This window comes from Mixophyes fleayi, chromosome 5 (genome assembly GCF_038048845.1).
Source record: "Mixophyes fleayi isolate aMixFle1 chromosome 5, aMixFle1.hap1, whole genome shotgun sequence".
Classification (NCBI taxonomy): Eukaryota; Metazoa; Chordata; class Amphibia; order Anura; family Limnodynastidae; genus Mixophyes; species Mixophyes fleayi.
Genome location: NC_134406.1, coordinates 27,998,992 through 28,024,275, shown reverse-complemented (window position 1 = coordinate 28,024,275; position 25,284 = coordinate 27,998,992). Strand labels below are relative to the sequence as shown.

Sequence of the window (25,284 nt, the reverse complement as noted above, 5' to 3'; positions counted from 1 at the left end):
CCACAATATTTATTTTTTCTATTCACATTTTAGAACTCCTAAACAAAATAATTATACAGCAAACGTATTCTGCAGAGATGTACAGGATCGTCTGTTATCAGTGTCCCTGAGGAAAAGGTAAGTTTTAATACAGATTTATACTCTTTTCATAAAGTGTTGAGAAGCTGTTATTAAGCGATTGCATGATGTTTAGTAAAATATAGTAAAGTAATATTTTTCAATACAGGTGCGCAAACTGTGGGTCAAGATCCCAGATGTGATCCCTGAATCTGTTTTGGGGATCTCTGGATAATTGTTATATATTTATCTGTAATTTTTTTGCAAAAGAAAAAGTAAAGCAGAGAGCCTTATTAAACAATAATAAATAAATAAAGATAGACTTGCTGAGAGCATTATTTTTCTTAGAAATGTAAACATACTTGTTAGGTAAAATGTAATTACAAGCTAAACAGATGTGCAATCCAACACTAAAAGATTCACTGTAATCATTTTTATTACATAACCCATTGGCACAATTGTTCTACTTCATCTCCGGGAATCTTTACAAGACCTAGTTTCCTCAATAAAAGCCTTAATTGGGCTTTAGACTTTTTTTTTAAGACCATCCCAAAATACCTTTGAGCCTTTTTTTTCTGCTCGGCAATCTCTAAACACTTTTTCCAAGCGAAGTTATAAATCTCATTTTCTAGTTTGTTCCTATGCGGATCTATAAGGAATTTGATTATGTTATGATTAATGCATATGTAGTAGCTAAAAATACAAACCACTTGTCACACACTAGGGAACCTCATTGCCTAGAAACCACCTTGCACACTCACCGATGCCGACATTTGCTAATCCACTTAAGTGATAACTGAATCATATCAGATGTCATCCACGCAGCCAGGTTAATATGAGAAAGCAGATCCTCTTCCAGGAATTGGCTTTAAACAAATTTAAAACAAGCATAGTAAAAAAAAAAAAAAAATAAGCATTGTTTTAAATAAACTTAAATTGCAAAGTTCAATTGTATGAAATGCTGCTTGGTATATTATTATATTTAATTTTTTTGCCCGTAGCTTCAGTATATTTTATATAGGGTTACCTAGGGTCATATATATACACATATACACACTAATACAAAGTATAGAGGTGGTCCATTTCATAATAGTTTACATAAAGGAGAAGTTCAGCTTTGGGGGATTTTTAATAATCCTCGACCTCCACCCCACAGCTAACAATATAGAAGTTTGTGTTGTAGTGTGTCAGAGTTTTGAAGGCACCTGATTGGGTCGCTTATACAATGGGATGTCTTTAAGACCCTAGTAATGATTTGCTTACTGTTCTAGAGGACTGGATGGATTAAAGCTGAGTACACACTACAGAAAATGTCTTTCAATGCCATATCAGTAATGATTTTTACCAATGACTGAAAAAAAGAAGTTCCGCTCAGCAGTGCCGTAACTAGACATTTCAGTGCCCTGGGCGAGACAGGGCACCGGCGCCCCCTATCTAAGTGGGAGTGACATTTGCCAAGTGGGTGTAGTCAACCTAATGTGGGGGTGTGGCTAGCACTTTACTGAATGAATTCTTTTGCATTGCTGTGTAGTTGGTAGCCTCAAAAATACAGGTGTAACCTATACAAATTTCTCTCACTATAGGGAAGAAATATAAGAGCCCTTGGCTACACCTGTATTTTTTGCAATAGACACTATGTGGAGGAAAATAGAAATCATAGATTATGAATATGAAAATGACAAATTTTCTATTTCCTGTACTTTACACGACATACACTATATAAATTTGGATTTTTAAATACATATAAACCCAGTGCTGGAAGTGGGCTGCAGTATGACAAGTAAGAGGAATAGGGGAGAAGATGGTGCAAGGGGGTAGATGAAAGGGACAGGGGAGAAAGTGGGCCTGGGGACAAGGTGGCACAGAGGGGGTAGTAGATGAAAGGGCCTGGGGACAAGGTGGCACAGAGGGGGTAGTAGATGAGTGAGCCTGGGGACAAGGTGGCACAGAGGGGGTAGTAGATGAGAGGGCCTGGGGACAAGGTGGCACATGGGGGGGGAGTAGATGAGAGGAACTGGGGAGAAGGTGGCACAGGGGGGTAGATGAGAGGGACTGTGGAGAAGGTGGGACAGGGGGGTAGATGAGAGGAACTGAGGAGAAGGTGGGACAGGGGGGTAGATGAGAGGAACTGAGGAGAAGGTGGGACAGGGGGGTAGATGAGAAGGACTGGGGAGAAGGTGGCACGGGGGTAGATGAGAGGGACTGTGGAGAAGGTGGGACAGGGGGGTAGATGAGAGGGACTGGGGAGAAGGTGGCACAAGGGGGTAGATGAGAGGGACTGGGGAGAAGGTGGCACAGGTGGGGTAGATGAGAGGGACTGGGGAGAAGGTGGCACAGGTGGGGTAGATGAGAGGGACAGGGGAGAATACATAAATGCAAAATACAATACCAAAAAATAATCATTATACATTTTCATGTCCCCTGCCCCCATAGCTTTTGCTTCCCCACTACACTCCCTCAGTTTTTGCTCCTGGATGGAGCACCCTATTTCCTATTTATTTTTTTTTTAAATATATATTTTAATTACAATATAACATTTACTTACCTATTTTTCTTCCCTCCTGGATGGTCAGCATAGCAGTCAGCAGTAGATGCAGGGGACTCACTCTCTCTCCTCAGCAATGGCCGCTCCTCACTTTCTTTTCAGAGGGGGGGGGGGGGGTGGAGTGGAGCACAGCATCCTGGAAGGGGAGGGGGCGGGTCCTGACAAATAACTTTATACACGCTGTCTGACAGACAGTGTGATCATTCTTTGACCAGCCACCACACTAGCCCCTCCCCCGACTCGCGGCACCCGACCCCCCCTCCCCCGACTCGTGGCAACCGACCCCCCCCCCTCCCCCGACTCGCGGCACCCCCCCTGCATGAGTCGCGGGGGGGGGGCAATATTTTTTTTATTTTATTTTATTTTTTTTAGATATTTTTTTTTACTTTGTGCCACAGAGGGGAAGGTAGCGGGCGGCTGCTGCGCCCCCTCGGGCTTGCGCTCGGGGCGACGGCACCGCCCGCACCACCCTAGTTACGGCTCTGCCGCTCAGCATGCTGATTCATGTGTACACAATATACATGTTTTACAAGATTTACCTTCAGATCTGTGCTCTTCATCTGTCATAAAAACATTGGCTGAAAAGATCATGGGGTATATTTACTAAACTGCGGGTTTGAAAAAGTGGAGATGTTGCCTATAGCAACCAATCAGATTCTAGTTATCATTTGTTTAGTACATTCTACAGAATGACAGCTAAAATGAGATTGGTTGCTATAGGCAACATCTCCACTTTTTCAAACCCGCATTTTAGTAAATATACCTCCATAGCTCTGTAAACACTATGGAGATCCTGATCGTGAGTGCATACACACTGCAGAACTGGAACAACATCGTTCCATCATTGAACAAGAATTTTAGTCCGGTTTAAAAATAAAATGAAAGGATGCAATGTGCTTTGGAACAATAATCGATTATCGTTGCAGTCTACACTCTAATTTGATATCGGGTCGAACAGTTGTTTATCGTGTGATTGGCCCGATAATCAGCTGAAACGTCTGTAGGGTGTACCCAGCCTATTAGAAGTAGGAGCCCAGCTGCTACATGGGGGTGACCAGTAAAAATGTCCAAAGTAGACGTTCATTTTATGGGTTGGGGAGTTATGTTGACACCCTCTCCCTTGAGACTGAAGGTCCTCTTTAACGTATACTGATTCTGGTTTTACCAAACTGAATATTTTTCTGTTGAGTGGAGGGAGGGAAGTGGGTTCAAAGGGTCACTTATAGTGTCTTCATAGTAGCTCACACTGCTACTGTACCAACAAACCCTCAGATCTCTTAATGTGACCTTCTGACCTCTTTACATGCCCATTGGATCTCCCTTCATGCCCCTTACATGCACATCTTCCTTCCCATGTGCCCATCAGACCTCTCCACATGCCCATTGGATCTCCCTACATGCCCCTTACATGCACATCTTCCTTCCCACATGCCAATCAGACCTCTCCACATGCCCATTGAATCTCCCTACATGCCCCTTACATGCACATCTTCCTTCCCATATGCCCATCAGACCTCTCCACATGCCCATCAGACCTCTCCACATGCCCATTGAATCTCCCTACATGCCCCTTACATGCACATCTTCCTTCCCATATGCCCATCAGACCTCTCTACATGCCCATCAGACCTCTCCACATGCCCATCGTATCTTCTCCCTTACATACACATCAGCCACCCCACATGTCATTAGGCCTCTCCACATGCCATCAAATCTACAACATGCCCCAGAAATACACATCAGATACCTCCCTGTCACGGTCGTCTGAATTTCTTGATCCGATTCGGGACCCTTGGGACTAGCTGGAGCAGGAGCGAAACAGAACTTAGCAGCCTGGATGAACTTCTTGCTCATGTTCGTGCTGATTGTAGAATATAGCAGGGGAATTAGCAGTCTGGAAATGTAGACAGGAACACTGCACTTGTAATGCAGTCAGGAACACTGCACTTGTAATGCAGTCAGGAACACTGCACTTGTAATGCAGTCAGGAACACTGCACTTGTAATGCAGTCAGGAACACTGCACTTAGGAGTGCAGACAGGATTACTGTACTTGTAATGCAGTCAGGAACACTGGAGCCAAGAACTATCCTCTGGAGAGAAGTGTGTTGTTCTGGCAATGAACAGATCACAGCAGCAGGTTTAAATAGGATGTCCCAAACAACTATTGGCTGATCAGTTCATGTGATCACAGCTTCTGAATCTGGTTGGTTTGGAATGATCACCTGACTGCATCCAAGATGGCCGCGCCCATGCTGCAGGACAGACAGTATGTGTTTGTTTACAAATGAAGGTGTGGAGAACGGAAATGCTGCAGATGACCAGAAGGGACCCAGGTAGCCGTGATATGACAGCGGCGGATGAGGTAAGTGCGGCTAAGATCCCGATTTGTGACACCTCCCCACATGTTCCTTACATGCCCTTCATCTTCCCCGCTTGCCATCAGACGTTCTCACATGCCATTAGGTCTTTCCACATTCCTTTATGGGCAGCACGGTGGCATAGTGGTTAGCACTTCTGCCTTATAGCACTGGGGTCATGAGTTCAATTCCCGACCATTGGCCTTATCTGTGTGGAGTTTGTATGTACTCCCCGTGTTAGCGTGGGTTTCCTCCGGGTGCTCCGGTTTCCTCCCACACTCCAAAAATATACTGGTAGGTTAATTGGCTGCTAACAAATTGACCCTAGTCTGTCTGTCTGTCTATGTGTGTGTGTGTGTGTGTGTATGTGTCTGTCTGTGTGTGTGTATGTTAGGGAACTTAGACTGTAAGCTCCAATGGGGCAGGGACTGATGTGAGTGTGTTTCTCTGTACAGCGCTGCAGAATTAGTGGCGCTATATAAATAAATGGTGATGATGATGATGATTCCTTATACATGCCATCTGACGTCCACACATACTCTTTACATACCCATCAACAGCCACACATATCATCAGATATACCCAAATTCCCGATACATGCCATCAGATCTCCCCATATACTCCATTCATGCCAATCAATCCTCCGCACATTCCACTACAATCTCTCCTCCTCCTTCTCTGATTGGATTGTCTGTGACACTGTGACCTCCCTGCATTGTTCAGAGTAAGTCACATGACGTAGCTGCTCCCGGTCAGTCGAGCAGCTGAATGTTTCCCAATCTGCCCCTGCCTACACCTGGGCACTATACTTTGTTGATGCTCCTGGCCAGGAGCCACATTTCAAAGCTCAAAGAGCCACCTGTGACTCTAGAGCCACAGGTTGGCCTCCGCTGCACTATACCAACAGGGACATCTACAGACTTCTTTACTGACCTCCATCAAAGAAAACATATTTAACTAATAGCATTTTAATGATGGAAGTACTTATATGTGTTTCTCAAAAAACAATATTTCCATTGTAACTACATAGACCGCTGACATTGGCTAAACAGCATCATAAAGACTATTTAAAACAATTTGAATACTAAACATAGTCTGGACTATATGTTTTGAAATATTTTAAGAGGTTTTCTACTTTTGGACAACACCCCTCTTTATGTACTTGTGACTTCAGGGGCGTAACTAGACATTTTTAGACCCCATAGCACAATTTTATAAGGGAGCCCATGTACCGCCGAAAGATAAATACATATATACTTGGGGCTGTGACAGGAGAGGCGGGCCCTCCTCCACTGTGGCCCCATAGCTGCACCCCCTGTACCTATGGTACTTATGCTCTTGTATCCCTTCCTCCCACAGTAGCAAATAGGGAAAATCCCCCCCCCCCCTAATCCATGTGCTGTTGGCTGCCGCTCAGGGATTGGATGGATTACATTTTTCTGCACTCTGAGTTGTGATGTCTGACTACCCATAGACAGTGTGGTTCAGGTCATTGTGGTAGGTAATACTGAGAGTCTCAGGAACCTACATCCCCCTATTTGCTATTTCGGTGAGGTTAGTATGTAATGAGGTTGTCTACTTTAATAAGTGATATAAATTATGCAAGTTTACAGAACAGCACATTTAGTGCCATTAACACAATTTTACAAAGCTACAACATAATTTTTTCACAAATAAAAAACTGTGCATTGAAGTGACAGGCTACATACTACTGGTCTGTGCATGATACATCCACGCTCAGTCTTCTGGCATTATATTATTTCTAATTTTATACTAAACCTTTTACTTGTCTAGTTTTATTTATCATTATTAATTAGTTGCATGATAAATTGATTAGTTGGGTTCATTAGGGACATGCGGAATGCAATCTGTAATAAATCATGATATATTTTTCTTATTCCCATCTGGAGTACAAAATGACATAGATTATATAGAAATTGTATTTCCAACTTAATTATGTATGTGGTACCATTGAAGAGAATTGTGAATTCCTGCTGATCATCCAGACACACACACAGTAATTGCTGAAATGTAGCAGAGTTTAAAGGAGAATTCGGAACAATAACAATTTCTACCAATTTCTTCTATGTGACGTATTTCTTTGATATTCACACATTCACCGATCAGACACAACATTTAAAACCACCGACAGGTGAAGTGAATACCACTGAATGTCTCGTTACAATGGCACCTGTCAAGGTGTGGGATATATTAGGCAGCGAGGGAACAGTCAGTTCTGGAAGTTGATGTGTTGGAAGCAGGAGAAATGTGCAAGCGTAAGGTTCTGAGCGACTTCGACAATGCTAGACGTGTGGATCACAGCGTCTCCAAAATGACAGTGATAATAAGTTCTAATAGACTGACTTTTCTAATGCCAGCTCTTACCCTCAAGAATCTAGCACCTTTCAAATATTTACATATATATGACTTTCATTGAAATAATTTACATCCTTTTATTAGAGAAAAAGGTATTGTTAAATCCCATTTAAGAATCCGTGAACAATTATAATCTAATCTTCACCTTTTCTACAGGTACTCAGAAGATTATTACATTCAGGCTGTTAATGAAGTGCAGAACTGTACCTGGCAGAAGAGACCACAAGAATATGGCAGATTCAGGTGATGTGACTGTTTTTTTAGAACCTAAATTCTGGGCCATTGTAGATACATCAGAATAAATTAACAAAACATAACATCATCATCATCATCATCATTCCAATCCTGCAGTGTGCAGTCAGGACCGGCAGTGTCCATAGACCTCTATGGAGTGTGCAGAGTCACGATCATCATCATCATCACCATTTATTTATATAGCGCCACTAATTCTGCAGCGCTGTACAGAGAACTCACTCACATCAGTCCCTGCCCCATTGGAGCTTACAGTCTAAATTACCTAACACACACACAGACAGACTAGGGTCAATTTTGTTAGCAGCCAATTAACCTACTAGTATGTTTTTGGAGTGTGGGAGGAAACCGGAGCACCTGGAGGAAACCCACGTAAAGGCGGGGAGAACATAGAAACTTCTCACAGATAAGCCCATGGTCGGGAATTGAACGCATGACCCCAGTGCTGTAAGGCAGAAGTGCTAACCACTGAGCCACCGTGCTGCCCCTAGCATCAGTATCCTAAAAAATGTAATCTAATGAGATACATGTATGAGATATTTTATACAAAAACTTCTGAACACCAGAAATACAAAAATATATATATATTTGATCACCAAGTTCCTCATTTTACAGTCACTGTGAGGAGCTCTGCTTAACAATTTAATGAGATGGGGAGTGTTAGGGTCATTGCAGGTAAAGACATGCTCTAGATTATATAAAAATACTTGCACGTACAAACAGCTGAATGCTAGATAGATATGTTAGATATATAGGTCTATAATGAAATATTATAGATTTTACACTCATTTTAATTTGCAACAATATGATGACAAGAATCGCTGTGATAGTGGATACAATGAACACTGCTAATGTCCACTTTTGTTAGAGACAGACTTTGTAAACCAGGCATTTAGTTTACAAACCAGTGGCATAAATGGAAATTAAATATTTGGAAGCTTATGAATGTACCTCATTTCCATCCCCTCCTAGCGCCCAACTGCTTCCACTCTATACCTAAAACCATAATGTCATAGCCACGGAGAGCCAATCTGTGCCAAAATAAGACCATAGAATGTGCTAACTGCAGAACTACCAATCTGAAATGCTTGTCTGAACGTTACATGTTAATATTTTACTTAGGAACTTCCAAACCAGGGGCCTGATTCATTAAGGATATTAACTTGATAAACTTCTTATTTCAGTCTCCTGGACAAAACCATGTTACAATGCAAGAGGTGCAAATTAGTTTTCTGTTTTGCACATAAGTTAAATACTGGCTGTTTTTTCATGCAGCACACAAATACTTGATAGCTTATTTGTACACTGAAATTTAAAGTTGATATTTGTGTGCTACATGAAAAAACAGTCAGTATTTAACTTATGTGCAAAACAGAACACTAATTTGCACCCCTTGCATTGTAACATGGTTTTGTCCAGGAGACTGAAATAAGAAGTTTATCAAATTAAGATCCTTAATGAATCAGGCCCCTGATTGTTTCATGCAAAATCAACATGAGACTGAGAACACCTGAAGGCACATCTTGGGGGTACCCCACAGCAGGAACATAGGGCTACGGTTAAGCCTGCAGATATGGGATAAAGTGCTTTTTCACTCAAGGAAAAGATGGTAAACTGTACCAATACCTCTAGGTCTCCAGACATAAGCATGGCATAGGAACCTGGTCTTAGCATAGAAGTGTTTTGTGTCTGTGCATTCTGATGGGCTTAAACACATCTAATATGTCATAGAAAAGCAGGTAGTACTCCGTGCGTATCATGGTCACATGTCAACATCACATTGATGGCACCGTTGTCTCGCTAATGCTCCAAAGCAAGACAAAAATATGTGATTAATGTTGTACTGCTTCCCCAAGCCTGGCGGCCTAAGACATCTGCCTCATCTGCCTACACATCAGCCCTGCCCTGTGTGCCCGTTTCCTATACTTTTATATGGTGGGAGGCAAGATAAAGTAGAAATAATTTTTCAAGCTTTTATAGCCCGAAATTGTCTATTATCAACCAGGTTTTCCATTTTTGCATAGACTTTTACATATAATATAATTTTGGTTTCTTCTGTCTCAATTACATTGGCGTAATGTGCGTATCATTTTGTCTGCTGAAGCGTTATTGAACATGTCCATGATGAAATCAAGAGTGGCCCTCATGTATTTAGATACCAGCCAAGTGACACGATGAGAAACTCACCCACATTTTTATCTGGCATAGTGAAAGTACAAAATAATTATTTCTACGTTTTAAACCCCCCCCACCCACATTGCAATTTACCGAGCAGATAAGGGTACTGAAGAGGAGAGGAGAGGAGAGTGTACACTGCACCTAGGCCTTCCTTGGGGGCCCGGCAGTGGTGATTATGGTGGACCCATCGGACTATGGATAGGGGAAAGTGATTGGATGGACCAATAGCCTCCTATTGGTCCGCACAATAAAACCCCTCCCACGCTGTGTGCAAAGCACGGGCTTTAAGCGGTGTACACACTGCAGAAAATGTCTCCCTTTGTTATATTATTAACGATGTTACCAACGACTGAAAGTCCTGATCAGCGTGCCGGTTCATGTGTACTCACTGTACATTTTTTACACAATTTAACCATTGGCTGAAAAGATTGTGACTCTGTAAACGCTATGGAGATCTGCCTACACTGCTGGTTGGGAGTGTGTACACCCAGCTAAATTTGCCCAACATCGTTCCATTATTTATAGATGTTTTTCACCCGATTTTCGTGCCCATCACACAATAAAAGACTCTTGGCAGGGCCGTCTTTCCCATTGGGCACGCTGGGCAGGTGCCCGGGGGCCCTGCAGCCCAGGGGGGCCCTCCGGAGGCAGGAAAAAAAAAAACCCTGCAAAAAAAAGAAGAAAATACTTACCGTGCTGTCAGCTGGCGATCCGGCTCCCTCCCTGGTCTCCTCCTCCGTCGCGCTGGCAGTGCATGTCGGGCGTGACGTCATCACGCCCGCCCGACATCCATTGCGGAGTGCGACGGAGGAGGAGACCAGGGAGGGAGCCGGATCGCCAGCTGACAGCACGGTAAGTATTTTCTTCTTTTTTTGCAGGTTTTTTTTTTTTTCCTGCCTCCGGAGGGCCCCCCTGATATTGCATTAGTGTGTACACTCCCATGATCATGTTTTATAGCCCCAAAGTACATCGTATCTATGGCATGGAAATGGTGTAAAAGTAGTTGTTAGGTCTATAGAAAAATTGTATATAGTAGTGAGTCACAAAACAATTATTTATGTAAACTTTTAAATTCCCATTAAATGTAATAATATGTCTTCATACAGTAAGACTTAAAATTAATTTCTCCTACCGTTTCTCTGTCATTCTCTGTATACACCATACAATTGCATGTTTACCAGCTATGTATTATTATTATTATTATAGCATAACATGAATACACCATATATATATATATATAGACTGATCTGCTCATTTTCTTTGCAGATTGTATTTGTCTTCCTGCTGTAATGCTATTAACAACTTTATAGTATCTCAAAACAATACCTCACTTGGAAGTAACATTACATATGAAGTGGAAACGAAAAAGAACATTTTAATTGTAGAGGACATTCACAGAATGCTGCCCAAGGTAAGAAGTGTAAAATGTCATTAGCTCTCGTGTCGGGAAATTAATTAATACTTTATAACCAGTAATGTAAATTGAATGTCAGGTGCTGAGAATGTAGTTCTGGATTTTAAATGAAGTAGTTTCATAAATGACACTTATTTTGGATATATTGTTTATTTGTAGAAAGCACTGTCTGTAAATAGCTATAGCTAATTTTCTTCTAAACAATACACCATTGTGCTTGGATGATACTGTAGAGATTGTAAATGTTGGCTTTGATTGTATTTCAGGCTGGCAGCTGCCACTATTTTCACCCACTGTCCCCAATTGACATTGAAGAGTCTCAGGAAACTTTAATAGGTGCCCCCTTTTGCCAACACAAATTAATTCAATGAACATTTAGAGCTAAAAACAGCTACTATTAAATCCTGTTGTCATGGATCTATTAGCTGGGCTGGCCAACCTGTGGCTCTCCAGGTGTTGTGAAACTACAAGCCCCAGGGCATGCCCTGCCAACTATCTACTGGCAAAGCATACTGGGGCTTGTAGTTTCACAACACCTGGAGAGCCACAGGTTAGCCTGGCTTATATAAGAGCTTTCTAATTCAGGTTACCCATGCTTCTTCCTGGTCTCTCCTGCATACGGCAGTTCCCTTATGATGTCACTATGTGTCACTGTTCAGTATGACAGCTATGTGGACAGAATTAAATGTCCACAACCCAATTGGTGGTTCCAGCCACAGACCCTGGTTTTGCCAGGCTGTCACTGACAGCTAGGTGTAACTCACAAGGGGACACCAGGGCTCACTTGGACCTGGTCACAGTTACCTCTGCGGAGTTATCCCACCGCAGCCAGCCTCAAACATATTTTCTAAAATGCTAATTCAGCTGTGAACGTCTGGTCATGATTAGAGATATGATGGATGCCTTTCAATCTGGGAAGGAGATGCCTTGAAACTTTTAATTGGCCACAAACCTTTTCCGACAATTCTGTTCTTATCGAACGCATACTATTTATATTTCTGAAAGAGTGGCGATAGGAAGAATCTTATCAAAAACAAAATCTCAGTACCACTTAGCCGGGCCTGTCTCTGCCAATATGCGCATGTGCCGGGTAACTGAAAGCCCAGATTTGGTCTCTAACTTCCACTAATAAAAGTAAATAACTAAAAAATTGCTAAAAATTGATTATTTTTTCCTTGATTTTCTTCCTGAGCAGAACAAGGTTTGTGGCTGTACATGTATCGCCATGATCCTTGTTAAATAGGCTTTCCCATGGAGAGGCATAGGGATAATATTGCCATCGAAAGGCTTTAGTTAGTCCCTTAGTTACTGTGAGATCTAGAGATGAGGACGGGGCACAGCTGAGTAGCCCCGGCATAGTAAATACCAGCGGTACTGCATTATATATCACTGTGATTCACAGCGATACATAGTGAGTGGTAACGCTGCCCAATAGTGCACTTTGAGCACTGGTCTGATTACCTTGTTGTGTCCCGTTTAAGTTCTCATGTGACTCCTGGTACTGACATCCCATTGTGGTGTGACCCTTTGAGATATCACCTGCCTGCTCCAGTCTCTGGACCCTAGTCTGTCTGACTATTCTCTCGTTATCTAATCCTTCTATCAGTTATTATAGTTTTGCTATACCCAATCTACATAAGCTCCCAACACACCAATCTGGTCCATTTATGTTGGTTCCTGCTCTGGGATTCTATTTCCTCCTCATTTTCTGATCAGTGACCCCCTGCTGAGCATTACAGATAATCATGTCTGTGGCTTCAGTGGCGGAACTACCATTGGTGCATCAGGTGCGGGGCCCATGGAGATAATGGGGCCCGCTGCACAGGGAACTAGCGAGCCATGGGCCCCGGCTCCCTCCTCCCCGCTTCCCTGCACCGGGGCCCACAGCTCGCTAGCTCTGCATCTGTGTGGCTTCATATGCGGACTAATGACCACTAGTAAATTATTATGGAGATAGTTCCACCAATAAGTGAGCCACTAGCTCCACAAGATATTTGCACAATAGATATAATTGTATTTGTACACTTACCATCTTTTATCACCGGCTGCTTCTAGCTTCTGGCTGCTTTTGCTACATTCTCTGACTCCAACATTCTATCATTTCAAAGAATTCCAGCATTAGGTTTAGCTCATATCCGAAAAGCAAAGACTGTGTTGTCTTACTCCTTGTACTTGTACTGAAGAAATCATGGGTTTGAAAATGTCAATGTTTTAATAACATTTTGTTAATAAATCTTAAAATGCAATGGAAGACATCCTGTAGTTCTCTACATCAACATCTTGAGAGTAAAGAAGCAGTTCCTCCTCCTCAGACTTGATGACTTATATTATGGATTTGATCAAGTATGTGATAGTGTAACAATAGATTGTCCAGATATACTTGGATAGTGTTAATTATACAACCAAAGAAGAAAAATGTATTCCTATAGGGGGTATTGAATGGCTGTAATAAATAAAATAACTATTTTATTGGTATACATTGAAAAAAATGATATCATCCACTTTGTACAAGAGGCAAAATAATAAAAACAAGTATGTGATAAGTAATTGTGTAAGTGGAAATGATGTAAAATATAAAACTAAAGTATGAACTTTTCTTTTATTGCTTAGAGTTATTTTCTATTTATTTTTTATCAGATTATTGACATCACTAAAGATTGTACATTACTTCTTTATTAAAGAATATTTATACCACTTATATCATCATGATATATATGCACATTTTTCATCCTCAATGCATATATCAGGTTCACACTATCTCTTTATTATACTTAGCAAAATAGTAATCAACATCTCTTCTATTGGGGGAAAAACACCAATATAAAAATACTGAGTTTATATATTGGATTTATATGTCTATGTTATTTGCCTCTAACATAGAGTGTATGTCCATGCCCCTAGGGATCTTTCTTTATTTTCCCTTTAGTGCACTAATATCTTGACATATATAATTTTAATGTCACATATAAAAAAAAAAAATTAATTTGCAGATATATAATCCCCTTGTGTGATGTGTATCACAGGTGACAAATTCCACAGTTAATGTGCTATAAACCTTTTCAAACTGAATGTAACAGTATTTGAATAAACTAATGCCCATTTGTATTATGGTGATGTAACCAGATGTGTCCTTATTATAATTTGTACATATTTTTGCTTATCCCTATATGTTGAGGACCTCTCTCTAGAGGTCATTATATTATTCAGACACAGTGGTCATTCTGAATGTTCACTAATCTCAACATCCTGTGATAGAAGACCCTCACTCATTATATATGCGCAGAACCCATGATCCTATGTTTATAGTCTAATATACCCCTTATGATGAGTCCTCACTTTAAGCTATAGACACCATTTGTGTAATATATTTTGTTATATACCTTGGTATTTTTTATTTGATGTACATTGATATCCGGTAACAAAGAGTCTTAGGTTGTAAGACAGTGTTATTGTATTCAGAGGTGCGTCACCTATTGGTTATGATCAGAATCAGTGATTCAGAATATACCATTTATTAGGAGATGGTTGTTATTATGATATAAGTGTGTCTATAATTGCTCTACAGAGTTCGGATCTGCACTAGTGTCAAATATAGCAAACAAACTTATAATGTATTTTCAGAAAACTGTTAGGTACTGTGTAAGGTAGAATAAGGAAGAATGACGAATGAAGAAGAAGATATTGTGTTTTTGCAGAAACTTATAGCCAAACAAACCATATAAACCTAGAGAATTCAATGGGGTCAGGTGGAATACACACAAGGATAATAAAAGAGATTTAAGTGCCTGCAACACCGTTAACAAAATTATTCAACCAGCCACTACTAACCAGAGTAGTTGCAGAGTACTGGAAAAAGTGAATATAGTCCCACTGCACAAAAGTGGAAGTAAAAATGGTCTGGCAGCTACAGACCAGTGAGCCTGACATCAGTAGTGGAGAAATTAATGTGAACACTGCTGGATGTAGAAGACCAGTCAGATGCTAGTTTGCAAATGAAAGAATTAGAAGCAGAAAAAAGAGTGGTAGTAATGTCACTATAGAGGTCATTGGTGTGACCTCACCTACAATACTGTTTTCAGCTCTAGAAGTTATATCTTCCACTGAAAGGAGATGATATAACCTTCTAGCAGAGATGGTAGAGGCTAATACTGTGGGGAGATTTAAACATGCTTGGCTTATACACAACACTATAGTAAATCAAAAGAATCAGATAGGTTCTGAGTGGTTGTTTTACACTGTTACATTCTATGTTTCTAGGTGTTGATATTTATAATTTGAGAATATTTAAAATAGTTGAACTTATAATTTATAATGGTTCTAGAGTTATAGAGGGGTCATTAAAATAACACTCAGAAGTATAAAGAAGCTGAATGAGGAGGACAAAATGTAGGAAATATAATTTCTTTAAGTAACCAGCATATTAAGGTATGCTTAGACAGAGCAATGAAGAATATTTTATACTTGCCTGATTCTTTTTGTATGTCATAGTTAGGTGTCTTCTGAAATTTTTGTGTGTTTTGAATCATTTTTACACTGGGCTTAGTGCACATAGAAATGTGCCTCTTCACCCAAGTGCAACTGGATGGAGCAAAATCCATCCCACTAAAATTATAGAATGAGGCTTTGTCTGAGCTGGTGCCTTGCAGAGTGAAAATGAATAAGCAGCACTCTGCACAGAACGGAACAACCCTACAATATGAGCTCTCCCCACTCTTCTATCTCATTTCAGTTTTCTTGCATCATAAAATTAAACTTTGTTTGTGCACTGCTCCACAAAACTAGGTGTTAAAGGGCAGGGGCGGGCTGGCCCGGGGGGCAGGGGGGCGCTCAGTCAGACCGCTATTAAGCGGGGGGTAGGCCTGCCGCCCCCCGGATGCAATATACCACATTTTCATCGGCGGCCGCATCTGATGACATGAGATGCGGCCGCGTCAGCACACAGGCGGCGGCATCACAGGACAGGCAATGCGGCCGCATCCCGTTTCATGTGATGCGGCCGCCTGTGTGCCCCTCGGGCTTCCCTCTCCCAGCCCGCGCCTGCTAAAGGGTGTGTCTACTAGTATTTTTTTTACATTACCTGACTACTACCTATAGCCAGTGTAAATTCCTACTCCCCAGCAAACGCTTCCACCCTGGTCCACAAACCCATGCACTCTGACAGATATCAAGACACGTGGCACGACCATAGACGATTTTGCTGTTCATAAATGAGGCCCACTGGAGGCGTAGTAGACCTAGCTAGCAGGATCATCTCAGCAGTTATATATCGAAGGGGATAATATGGAAAATAACATTAGGATGTTCCAAGATCAGGTCTCTTGAATATACAGTTATTTTGCACAGAAAGTTGAAGGGATACATTTGTCTAATATTCTAATATGTATTATATAATTATATACTGTATTATATAAGGTCAATTTGTCTATGCTGGTAACACATTAGATGCTTTTTACAGTGTGCTGATACAATGTAACACAGGAGAAATGTCCTTGTTCTGTATTTTAGTCGCAGCCCTTTGTAGGAATTCCCTTCAAGCAATGTGCTGTAGTTGGAAACGGCGGAATACTAACGAATAGCAGCTGTGGGGCCGAAATTGACCAATCAGATTTTGTCTTTAGGTAAGAACAAATTGCACATTGGCACTTTTCTTAAATGAATGAACAACTAATGGATAACATACAAACTGTATTTTATATGAACGTCTATATACTAAGACTTATACAACAGCATTAGTGATGAGCATGTTGCAGTCAAATTTCGAACAAATCAAATTTCGCAGGGGTACAAGTCAACAAACATGGCAAAATATAGTGGATTAAATTGAGAAAGGACTTCATACCAGATGACATAACAGAGGCAGAAGAGAACAGCAAATATATTGTTAGAAACTAGTTAGAACAAAAGGTCATGGAGAAGTAATAGAAGCTGGCACCATAATGAAATGGTGATGGATGATTTTAAACTAGGTAAGGTATTGTGTAGCATCCAATACAACATTATAATATAACAATGTCAGCACACTACAATCCCAATCTAAGAAAAAAACCTGGCTGTGACATATGCCAAATTGTAATCTTAATACTAGTGGCATGTTGGTATCATCATTAGACCCGTTATGAACATGAGCAGAAAAGCCTATTAAAGAGAAATGCCACTAAATTACGATGTTACCTAATTAAAATCCTTATGCTGAGTACACCAATTTCCTGAAATCTGCAATTGCAGTTCTGCCTGAAATTGTCTGTTAAAGACACAAAATCATGCTGTTCCTGTCCAGTAATGATGTGGTTAAAAAAAATAAAAATAATATTAGATATGACAAGTTAACTTTTTTGGGTCCAGTTATTCTTTAAAGAGCACTCATAAAATGAATAAATATAAAATATTTGAAATATAAATCAATTAGATAAAATAGGGAAGTCCACAAAATATTAAAATTAATTAACTTTTGTTTTAATAAAAAAACTTTTTTTTTTTGACTCGGTAGATCTGGTTTAAATATAGCAACATCATTGATGTTCTGCAGTTGTACAAACATTAAATAAAAGAAGAAAATGAATGCTCCTGTATTCTTTATTAACGGTAATAAATGAGGACAGTAAAAGTCACTTAGTTATCTTTCAATAAGGCGCTGAGCATGCATCTGTATTTATGGGCCTTATTAAACTGTTTTTAATGTCCTCCTCTCGATGTAGCGCCAGTCTGTAGAACACAGCTTAGCAAGGTAAAGTAATATCATAAATGTTTGATTGTAGATAATACTGCTGTTGTAAATCTTTAAATTGTAATGATCTGTTAGATTAAAGAACAGGAGAACATTAAGTCATTGTCCTTTGCTTTGTTCTTGAAGAACTAACAACGTTACAATTTATCTCCGTGACTCGAGCAATTAATGATATATTAACTAGAGAGCTTCACTTATCTCTTGATCTGAACTCCTGAAAATCTTGAGGCCAGAGGGATAAGGCTCACAATTAAAGTATATTGTTAGAAAAAGGTACAAAGGAGCAATATTTGGGATGTAACAGTTAAGTTATAATCAGCTGATACACATCTACGTGTTCTTTTTCTCATCCTCGTACAATATAAGTTGTGTAACCTCTTAATAAGAAGATCGGGGCAGCAGGGGAATGGGGAGAAAGCTCACCCACCGTTGCGATAAATTTCAGTCTGATGCAGCGTAAACTATTTCTGATTAGAAAGCGTCATCTATGCCTGGTCCAAGTCTTGAGTGTGATCGCAGCATCCTGCAAGCCATATGTTAAAAGTAGTAAAATACATGTTTTCATGATTTCCACAAGCCTGGATCTATGCCCAGTCTGACGTCCCATGAATGACTAACTTAATTTATAATTTATAATTTATATCCACATGTTTTGTGGTTGGGCCTAACAGTATTGTTTCTGCTGATTGTGTTTTCTACTTAAGTTTTTTTTATAGTGACAACAAAATGGTCAGATTAAGGTTTTATACTTTGGGTGTAGTTGAGGATCATTTCGATATTTCCTTTTAATTACTTTAGTTTTGTTACAGATTATGTATATTATTGTTAATTCCCATTTAAAGGTTTAGGTAACCTAGTGCTGTCTAGTGCTACTAAATCAACCACCTTCATCCTGCCATATTGCATTATAAGTATGGTTTTTCCTGGTATTTTAATTTTTTTACCCTGACTGTACCATGCTGCGGAATATGTTGGCACTATGTAAGGATAGTTATAATAAAAATGGTGAGAACAATGTGGGTAGCATGTCGTACTGTAGGGACCCCCTCTCTCTAACTGGGATCCAGCTTTCTTGTCTGTCACTCTTGCGTTGGTGAGCTATTCCATGTAGGCAGTAGGAGAGAGTAAAGTATGGTTGGACTCAGGGGCAGGCTGGGCTGGGGGGCAGGGGAGCATCTGTCCCCCGGGCCGGTCTCACAGTGGGCTACTTTGGGCTGGGTCATTGGGCCACCTGCATTTGTTTCCTTTAAAATAGGCTGCTGAGTCGAGAATTACCCCCTGGGCTAAAATTTGCCAGTCCTCCCCTATTTGGACTGGGGCAAATATCCTGTTTGGGTGCAATGATGGACCCCAGCTAAGAAATATAGTGAACTATTGTTTAACTTATAGAATGCCACCGAAAACAGAATTTCCCATTTTATTTGGAGTCATTAAGTATTTGTAGACAAAATTGACACGCTGGAACAGAATTCTGAAATGCGATACATATTTGTAGCGAAGTTATTTTGTAACTGATCTGTTCTGTTTGTTCCAGGTGTAACCTTCCCCCTGTTTTGGGGAATGTTAGTATTGATGTTGGAAAGAAGACAGACCTTGTCACAGTAAATCCCAGCATCATTGCTCTGAAGTAAGTTTAAGCACCTTGCTTCGCTCATATTTCAATCAATGATGTATGTTCTCATGCCAAAAATTGAATTTAAACAGTCCTTCATCAGTATTGTTTCCCTGAAAGCTGTTTTATAAGTTATTGTACAATATATTAAGTTGTTTTTTTTTCCAAGCAGGCAAAATACTGGCTGCTTTTGTAGGTAACACACAAATACTTGCCAGCTTTATTTTTACATAGCAATTTCGAGTTGAGTTAGGCTGCTCCCCCCTCCAAAGATTAATTCTGTCCATAATATTTGAGCTACTATAAGATGTGTTTTTAAGTTGAAGTTATTATATTATTCCTCATGTTATGCAGTTTTTTCTAACAATTAATAAACATTATGGGCCTGATACATTAAGGAAAGTAAAGCATAAAAAAGGAGTAACTTTGCACCTTGGCAAAACCATGTTGTATTAGAGGCAGAAGTAAATTTAAAATGTGATGGCAGATTTATAGTTGGGGTAGAGCATGTCCTAGATCAACTTTATACTTCAGTGTAAAAATAAAGCTATCAAGTATTTGTGTACTACATGAAAGAACAGCCAGTATCTAACTTATGTGCAAAATAATAAACTAAGTTGCCCCCCTTGCATTGTAACATGGTTTGTCCAGGAGAAGATTTGCTCTTTTTTTGCCTTACTTTCCTTAATGAATCAGGCCCTATGACTTCAGTTAATGCCATTCAGTTCTTTACATTTGATGCATCTAATAATGCCACTGTTTTATTATGTAACCTTTACAGACATTTTGTTTCTACAGATATGGAAAACTAAACGAGATGAAAACAGCTTTTCTGAAAAACCTGACAAGTTATGGTTATTCATTCCTCTTATTACCGGCATTTTCCTACAGCAGTAATACAGCCATCTCTTTTGAGGTACATCACGTACTGAAAAAATACCAAGCGAAACAGAGAGCTATTTTCTTCCATCCCAATTATCTTAAAAGCCTGGCTCAGTTTTGGAGAGGGAGGGGTGTAAGGGCTTATCGCCTCTCCACTGGATTCATGATAACCAGCGCAGCGATAGAGCTCTGCGAGGACGTCAAACTATATGGATTTTGGCCTTTCTCCAAAAACCTAAACGGGAAACCAATTAGCCATCACTACTATGACAACCAGCTGCCGAAGCCCGGCTTTCACGCTATGCCCAAAGAGTTTTATCAAGTCCTTCAGCTCCATTACAAAGGGGTACTTAAACTGCAAATTGGCAAGTGTGAGAAGAGATGAACATTTAAAGTTAGCTTCTTTTTGGGACTTCATATCTAATTAAAATAGCAAAATACTATTTTAGTTTACCTACCGCTGATGTACACCCGGAAACAAAAAAAGATGCCTTTATGAGGTGATCTTTATACATAGATGTGTTTTGCCCTCACTTGCTGCTGTAGATTCTGTCATGGAATACTATAAGGAGTCATGTGACACAAGTGGGCGGGACTTGTTTATTGCATATAACGGAAAAAATCCAGGACTTTGGCAAAACACTCTCTAAGTTTCTTTCATTCCTATTTTTGCAAATACAGGAAGGAAACCACATTTGTTGCTGCTGGAATTTACTTTTTTTTTCCAGTAACTTATAATATTTTAAGATTTAGTTTTTTTCAATGCTAAAGAACATAAAGGGTAGTTGTTCTAACTACCATGCAATACAGATCCAAAAGTAGAGACTTTAATTGCAATATAATTTCTGCACAATCTCTTTTAGGGGAAGCTGGAAGAGAAAACAAGGAAATTTGGATGCTTATAGAAATAACGGGCACTTATGAAAACTCCAAGTTATAATTATCAGCGTTTGTTGTCGCTGAGCTTGCATTATGCTTTTACAGCAATGGTTCTTTCTTTAATTATTTTTTTTTTTTTTGAGATTTTAAGGAGAAACAGATATATTTATTGATTAACGTGCCAAACAAACTCAGGAATGTGGATGATGAATTTCACGATTTGAAATTGTTTACATTTTTTATGTTTTTAAAGAAAACTGAACTGTATTTTTGTTAGAGAATGGACGTGTAGATGGAAGAAATCCAAATGAACAATGGAACTCGTTAGCGACTACAACAAAAACATGGTTATACCTAGTAAACACCTTATAGAACGTGTCATTTGTATATAGAATGTTTTGCCTTTACTGGATATGTTGAACATTCCATTACAGAATGTGTCTGGTGTATGTCACCCAATACATAGGTTCAATAAGAAAAAAAACGCTTTGAGGCCATTTCGGGAAAACCTGAATGTGCTCCATTTTTTTATTTTTAGATGTAACTGTGCCTATTGCCATCCTTTAAAGAAAGGTGGGGACAAAATAGGCCCCATCCAAATCTGTCTAATCATATATGATTAATCACACCCCATACTGCTGAATCTGTGCCCCTATCTAGACAGGCTGAACGCTGCCAAGGGTAAATTTATCAATCTGTGGGTTTGAGAAAGTGGAGATGTTGCCTATAGCAACCAATCAGATTCTAGCTGTCATTTTGTAGAATGTACTGAATAAATGATAACTAGAATCTGATTGGCTGCTATAGACAACATCTCCACTTTTTCAAACCCACAGCTTGATAAGTTTGAAGTACTCCACTAAAAATGATATTATTGGGAGATATGCTAATTTACTGCATGCATGAAAAATTCATTCCTTCATTTTATGTAAAATAGCAGACGCTGTGTTCAACACTTTTGATACATGACTGAAATGTACTATGTTCAACCAAACCTCAAAGTACAGTCTTCTATCACAATGGGACTACCTTCTTCATTAATTAATACTGTTTTATTAATTAATACTGCTTATTGGTGCCACATTTATTTCTTATATAATTAATGATGGCAAAAGGACATTAACGCTGCCTTTTATTTGAATGTCATAATTTTACATTTTCATTCTATAATGACATCGATTTATCTGCACCTGTTTTCCACTTCCTCTATAAAATGTTCCTAAATTGTGCTAAATGATTTCCATGGAAAGTACGGAGTACTGATAATAACCACCAGTTCAGAGGCACTGGAGGGGAAACATGTGGCCGTTTTGCAGGTCTATAAATTTGTGCTAAACAGAGTTGCCTTCAAATATTCACCATCTCCTCTCCCTTATTATATCATTATATCTGTTACCGAAAAAAAATTACATTTCATTTTTGCCTATATCCACATTATCCTTTGTGTCAAAGCCATATTCAACAGCAAACACCTCAATCCATCCTAAACAATATTTGCTCTTTCTGCAAAAGGCACAAGTGTCCTCTATGATTTTTGTGAAAGACCTAACATTACAATCACACATACCTCACATACCTGAATGCATAGGTACTTACCTGCTATGTCATGATTGAGGGAATTCTAGGACAAAAGAGATAATTTACTAATATTGCCTATAGGTGAATAATTTTGTACTGAACCACATCAACCAGTCAGCAAACTGCTTTTATCTGTCTAGTGCAAGTTAGGCAATGAAAGCAAGTTTCTGATTGGTTGTTTTGGTTTAGTAATAATTTTGTACCTAAATGAAATGTCAGTAATTGAGTGCTATATTTATTGTGGAAAAAAGTATCAGAAAGCAACAAATCAAATCAATATAGTCGTAGATGGATGATTATAGAAATCCAGTTCATTCCAGTGTGTTAACTAACACAATGGAGCTCATAATTAAAACAGGTATTCTAATACACAGCTATTCAAAATCCTAGGTAACAAGGTTTTGTTCTAACATTCTGCCAATTGTTTAGCATATGATCAGTCACCTGCAAGCCTGGCCAACCTGTGACTCTCTAGGTGTGGTGAAACTACAGCCCCCATCATTCTTTGCCTGTAGCTATCCAGCCGATAAGCTGGGACTTGTTGTTATATGACACTTGGGGAGCCACAGGTTGTCCAGGCTTGGATTTGAAGAAGCTGAATAGTTTAGAGAAGTGAATAAGAGCAAGTTGCTTTTGGAACTATATAAAGACATGTAGGGGATAATAGCAAATATTAAAATGACACAATCTGAATATGGTTGTGGGGAAAAAACAATCTCTGTTTTAAAAATATGGAAAGCGTTTTAAATCACATGTTATAATGCATTGATAAATTAGGTTTAGATCCAACAACAACATTATAATGTTAACACTTAAATGATTAGCCCACACCTTCTCACTAGAGGGGGTAGTGCAGTGGGAGTTTAGTGCCAAGGGGATGGGGGAACAGTGATTGTAAAATCACTGGTGGAGCAGATAGGATAATAATGTGTTGTATATTATATGTTGTCTTCATTTACCCCAGCAAGCACTAGGAATGTATATCTGGGCTAATGATAATGCTCGACAGGTCCGCATTATTTCCACTTCTTAAAGGATTCCCAAAGTCTTGAACTCAGCTAGAATAATTACATTTATGTTTGAGAATGTTAACTTGTATTGTAGGTTTAGTAACCTGTGCCTGATTCATTAAGGATCTTAACTTAAGAAACTTCTTATTTCAGTCTCCTGGACAAAACCATGTTACAATGCAAGGGGTGCAAATTAGTATTCTGTTTTGCACATAAGTTAAATACTGACTGTTTTTTCATGTAGCAGACAAATATTAATTTCAGTGTACAAATAAGCTATCAAGTATTTGTGTGCTACATGAAAAAACAGTCAGTATTTAACTTATGTGCAAAACAGAATACTAATTTGCACCCCTTGCATTGTAACATGGTTTTGTCCAGGAGACTGAAATAAGAAGTTTCTTAAGTTAAGATCCTTAATGAATCAGGCCCCTTGAGAGTGAGAGACTAATATGACATTTATATAGGAAAATTATGTTTCCGTGTGGATTGAGAATCGGTGAACACTGCAGCAATACTTTGGGTATGAAACGGCAAAGCATATGTCATTGCACCAGTGGTGGAAGTTGAGTGGTATACGGTGGTATGCCATACCGCCAGTTCTCCTACTGCTGTCATTGTAAAACTATAAAATTCTATTACGTTACATTTTACATACCACCACTTTTACATTTCCACTTCGCCCACTGATCTGGACCTTCATCTAATCATCAGCCTTATGTTTAGTGCAATCAAAACTTGGTGTACGAAATATTGGGAGAAAAATGGGTTTTAAAGCTAAATGAATGGATGCATATAAGTAAAGATATGTCACATAAGTATGTACATAGTCAAATGATGATTATGATGACTATTTGTTAAAGCATGTCATTCTGGAGCTATATAATATTTATAGCATATCCCACATCACCTTTGATTATACGAGAATCAGAAGGCATTTGGCATAAGAATAATCTATGATACCAGTTGTCTTTTTATAAGTGTCATTCTATGTGTAACTGTATAAAGTATTTTCACACAACTGTTTCTGTTAATTCATTGGCCTGTGAGTGAGGAGTACAGTAATCACTATCCAAACTGGAACTTAGACATGATGGTTTAGTCCTGTGCTATAACAAAGAACTATAGAGGTACAGTGGCAAGAAAAGTATGTGAACCCTTTGGAATTATCTGGATTTCTACATAAATTGGTCATAAAAACTGATCTGATCTTCATCTAAGGCACAAGAATAGACAAATGCAGGCGGCTTATACCAATGGCACAAGTGACAGTACTTCTCTTTCTCTTCTTTTATATTGAATACGTTTTAAAACTTAAAGTATAGATTGGAAAAAGTATGTGAACCCCTAGGGCTAGATTTACTAAGCTGCGGGTTTGAAAAAGTGGGGATGTTGCCTATAGCAACCAATCAGATTCT

At 39.3% G+C, this 25,284-nt stretch overlaps 1 protein-coding gene across 1 annotated transcript in view; it reads left to right on the top strand.

The window, feature by feature from the left end:
• Positions 1–22,361, top strand: part of ST8SIA6 (ST8 alpha-N-acetyl-neuraminide alpha-2,8-sialyltransferase 6) — an 80,080-nt gene extending 57,719 nt beyond the window's left edge. The window contains exons 3-8 of the mRNA XM_075211913.1: positions 34–117; positions 7,494–7,580; positions 11,034–11,178; positions 16,687–16,799; positions 19,440–19,532; positions 20,316–22,361. Coding sequence (XP_075068014.1) covers positions 34–117; positions 7,494–7,580; positions 11,034–11,178; positions 16,687–16,799; positions 19,440–19,532; positions 20,316–20,784 — 991 coding nt within the window. The 3' untranslated portion in view covers positions 20,785–22,361. The remainder of the gene's footprint in view (positions 1–33; positions 118–7,493; positions 7,581–11,033; positions 11,179–16,686; positions 16,800–19,439; positions 19,533–20,315) is intronic.
• Positions 22,362–25,284: the final 2,923 nt, after the last annotated feature.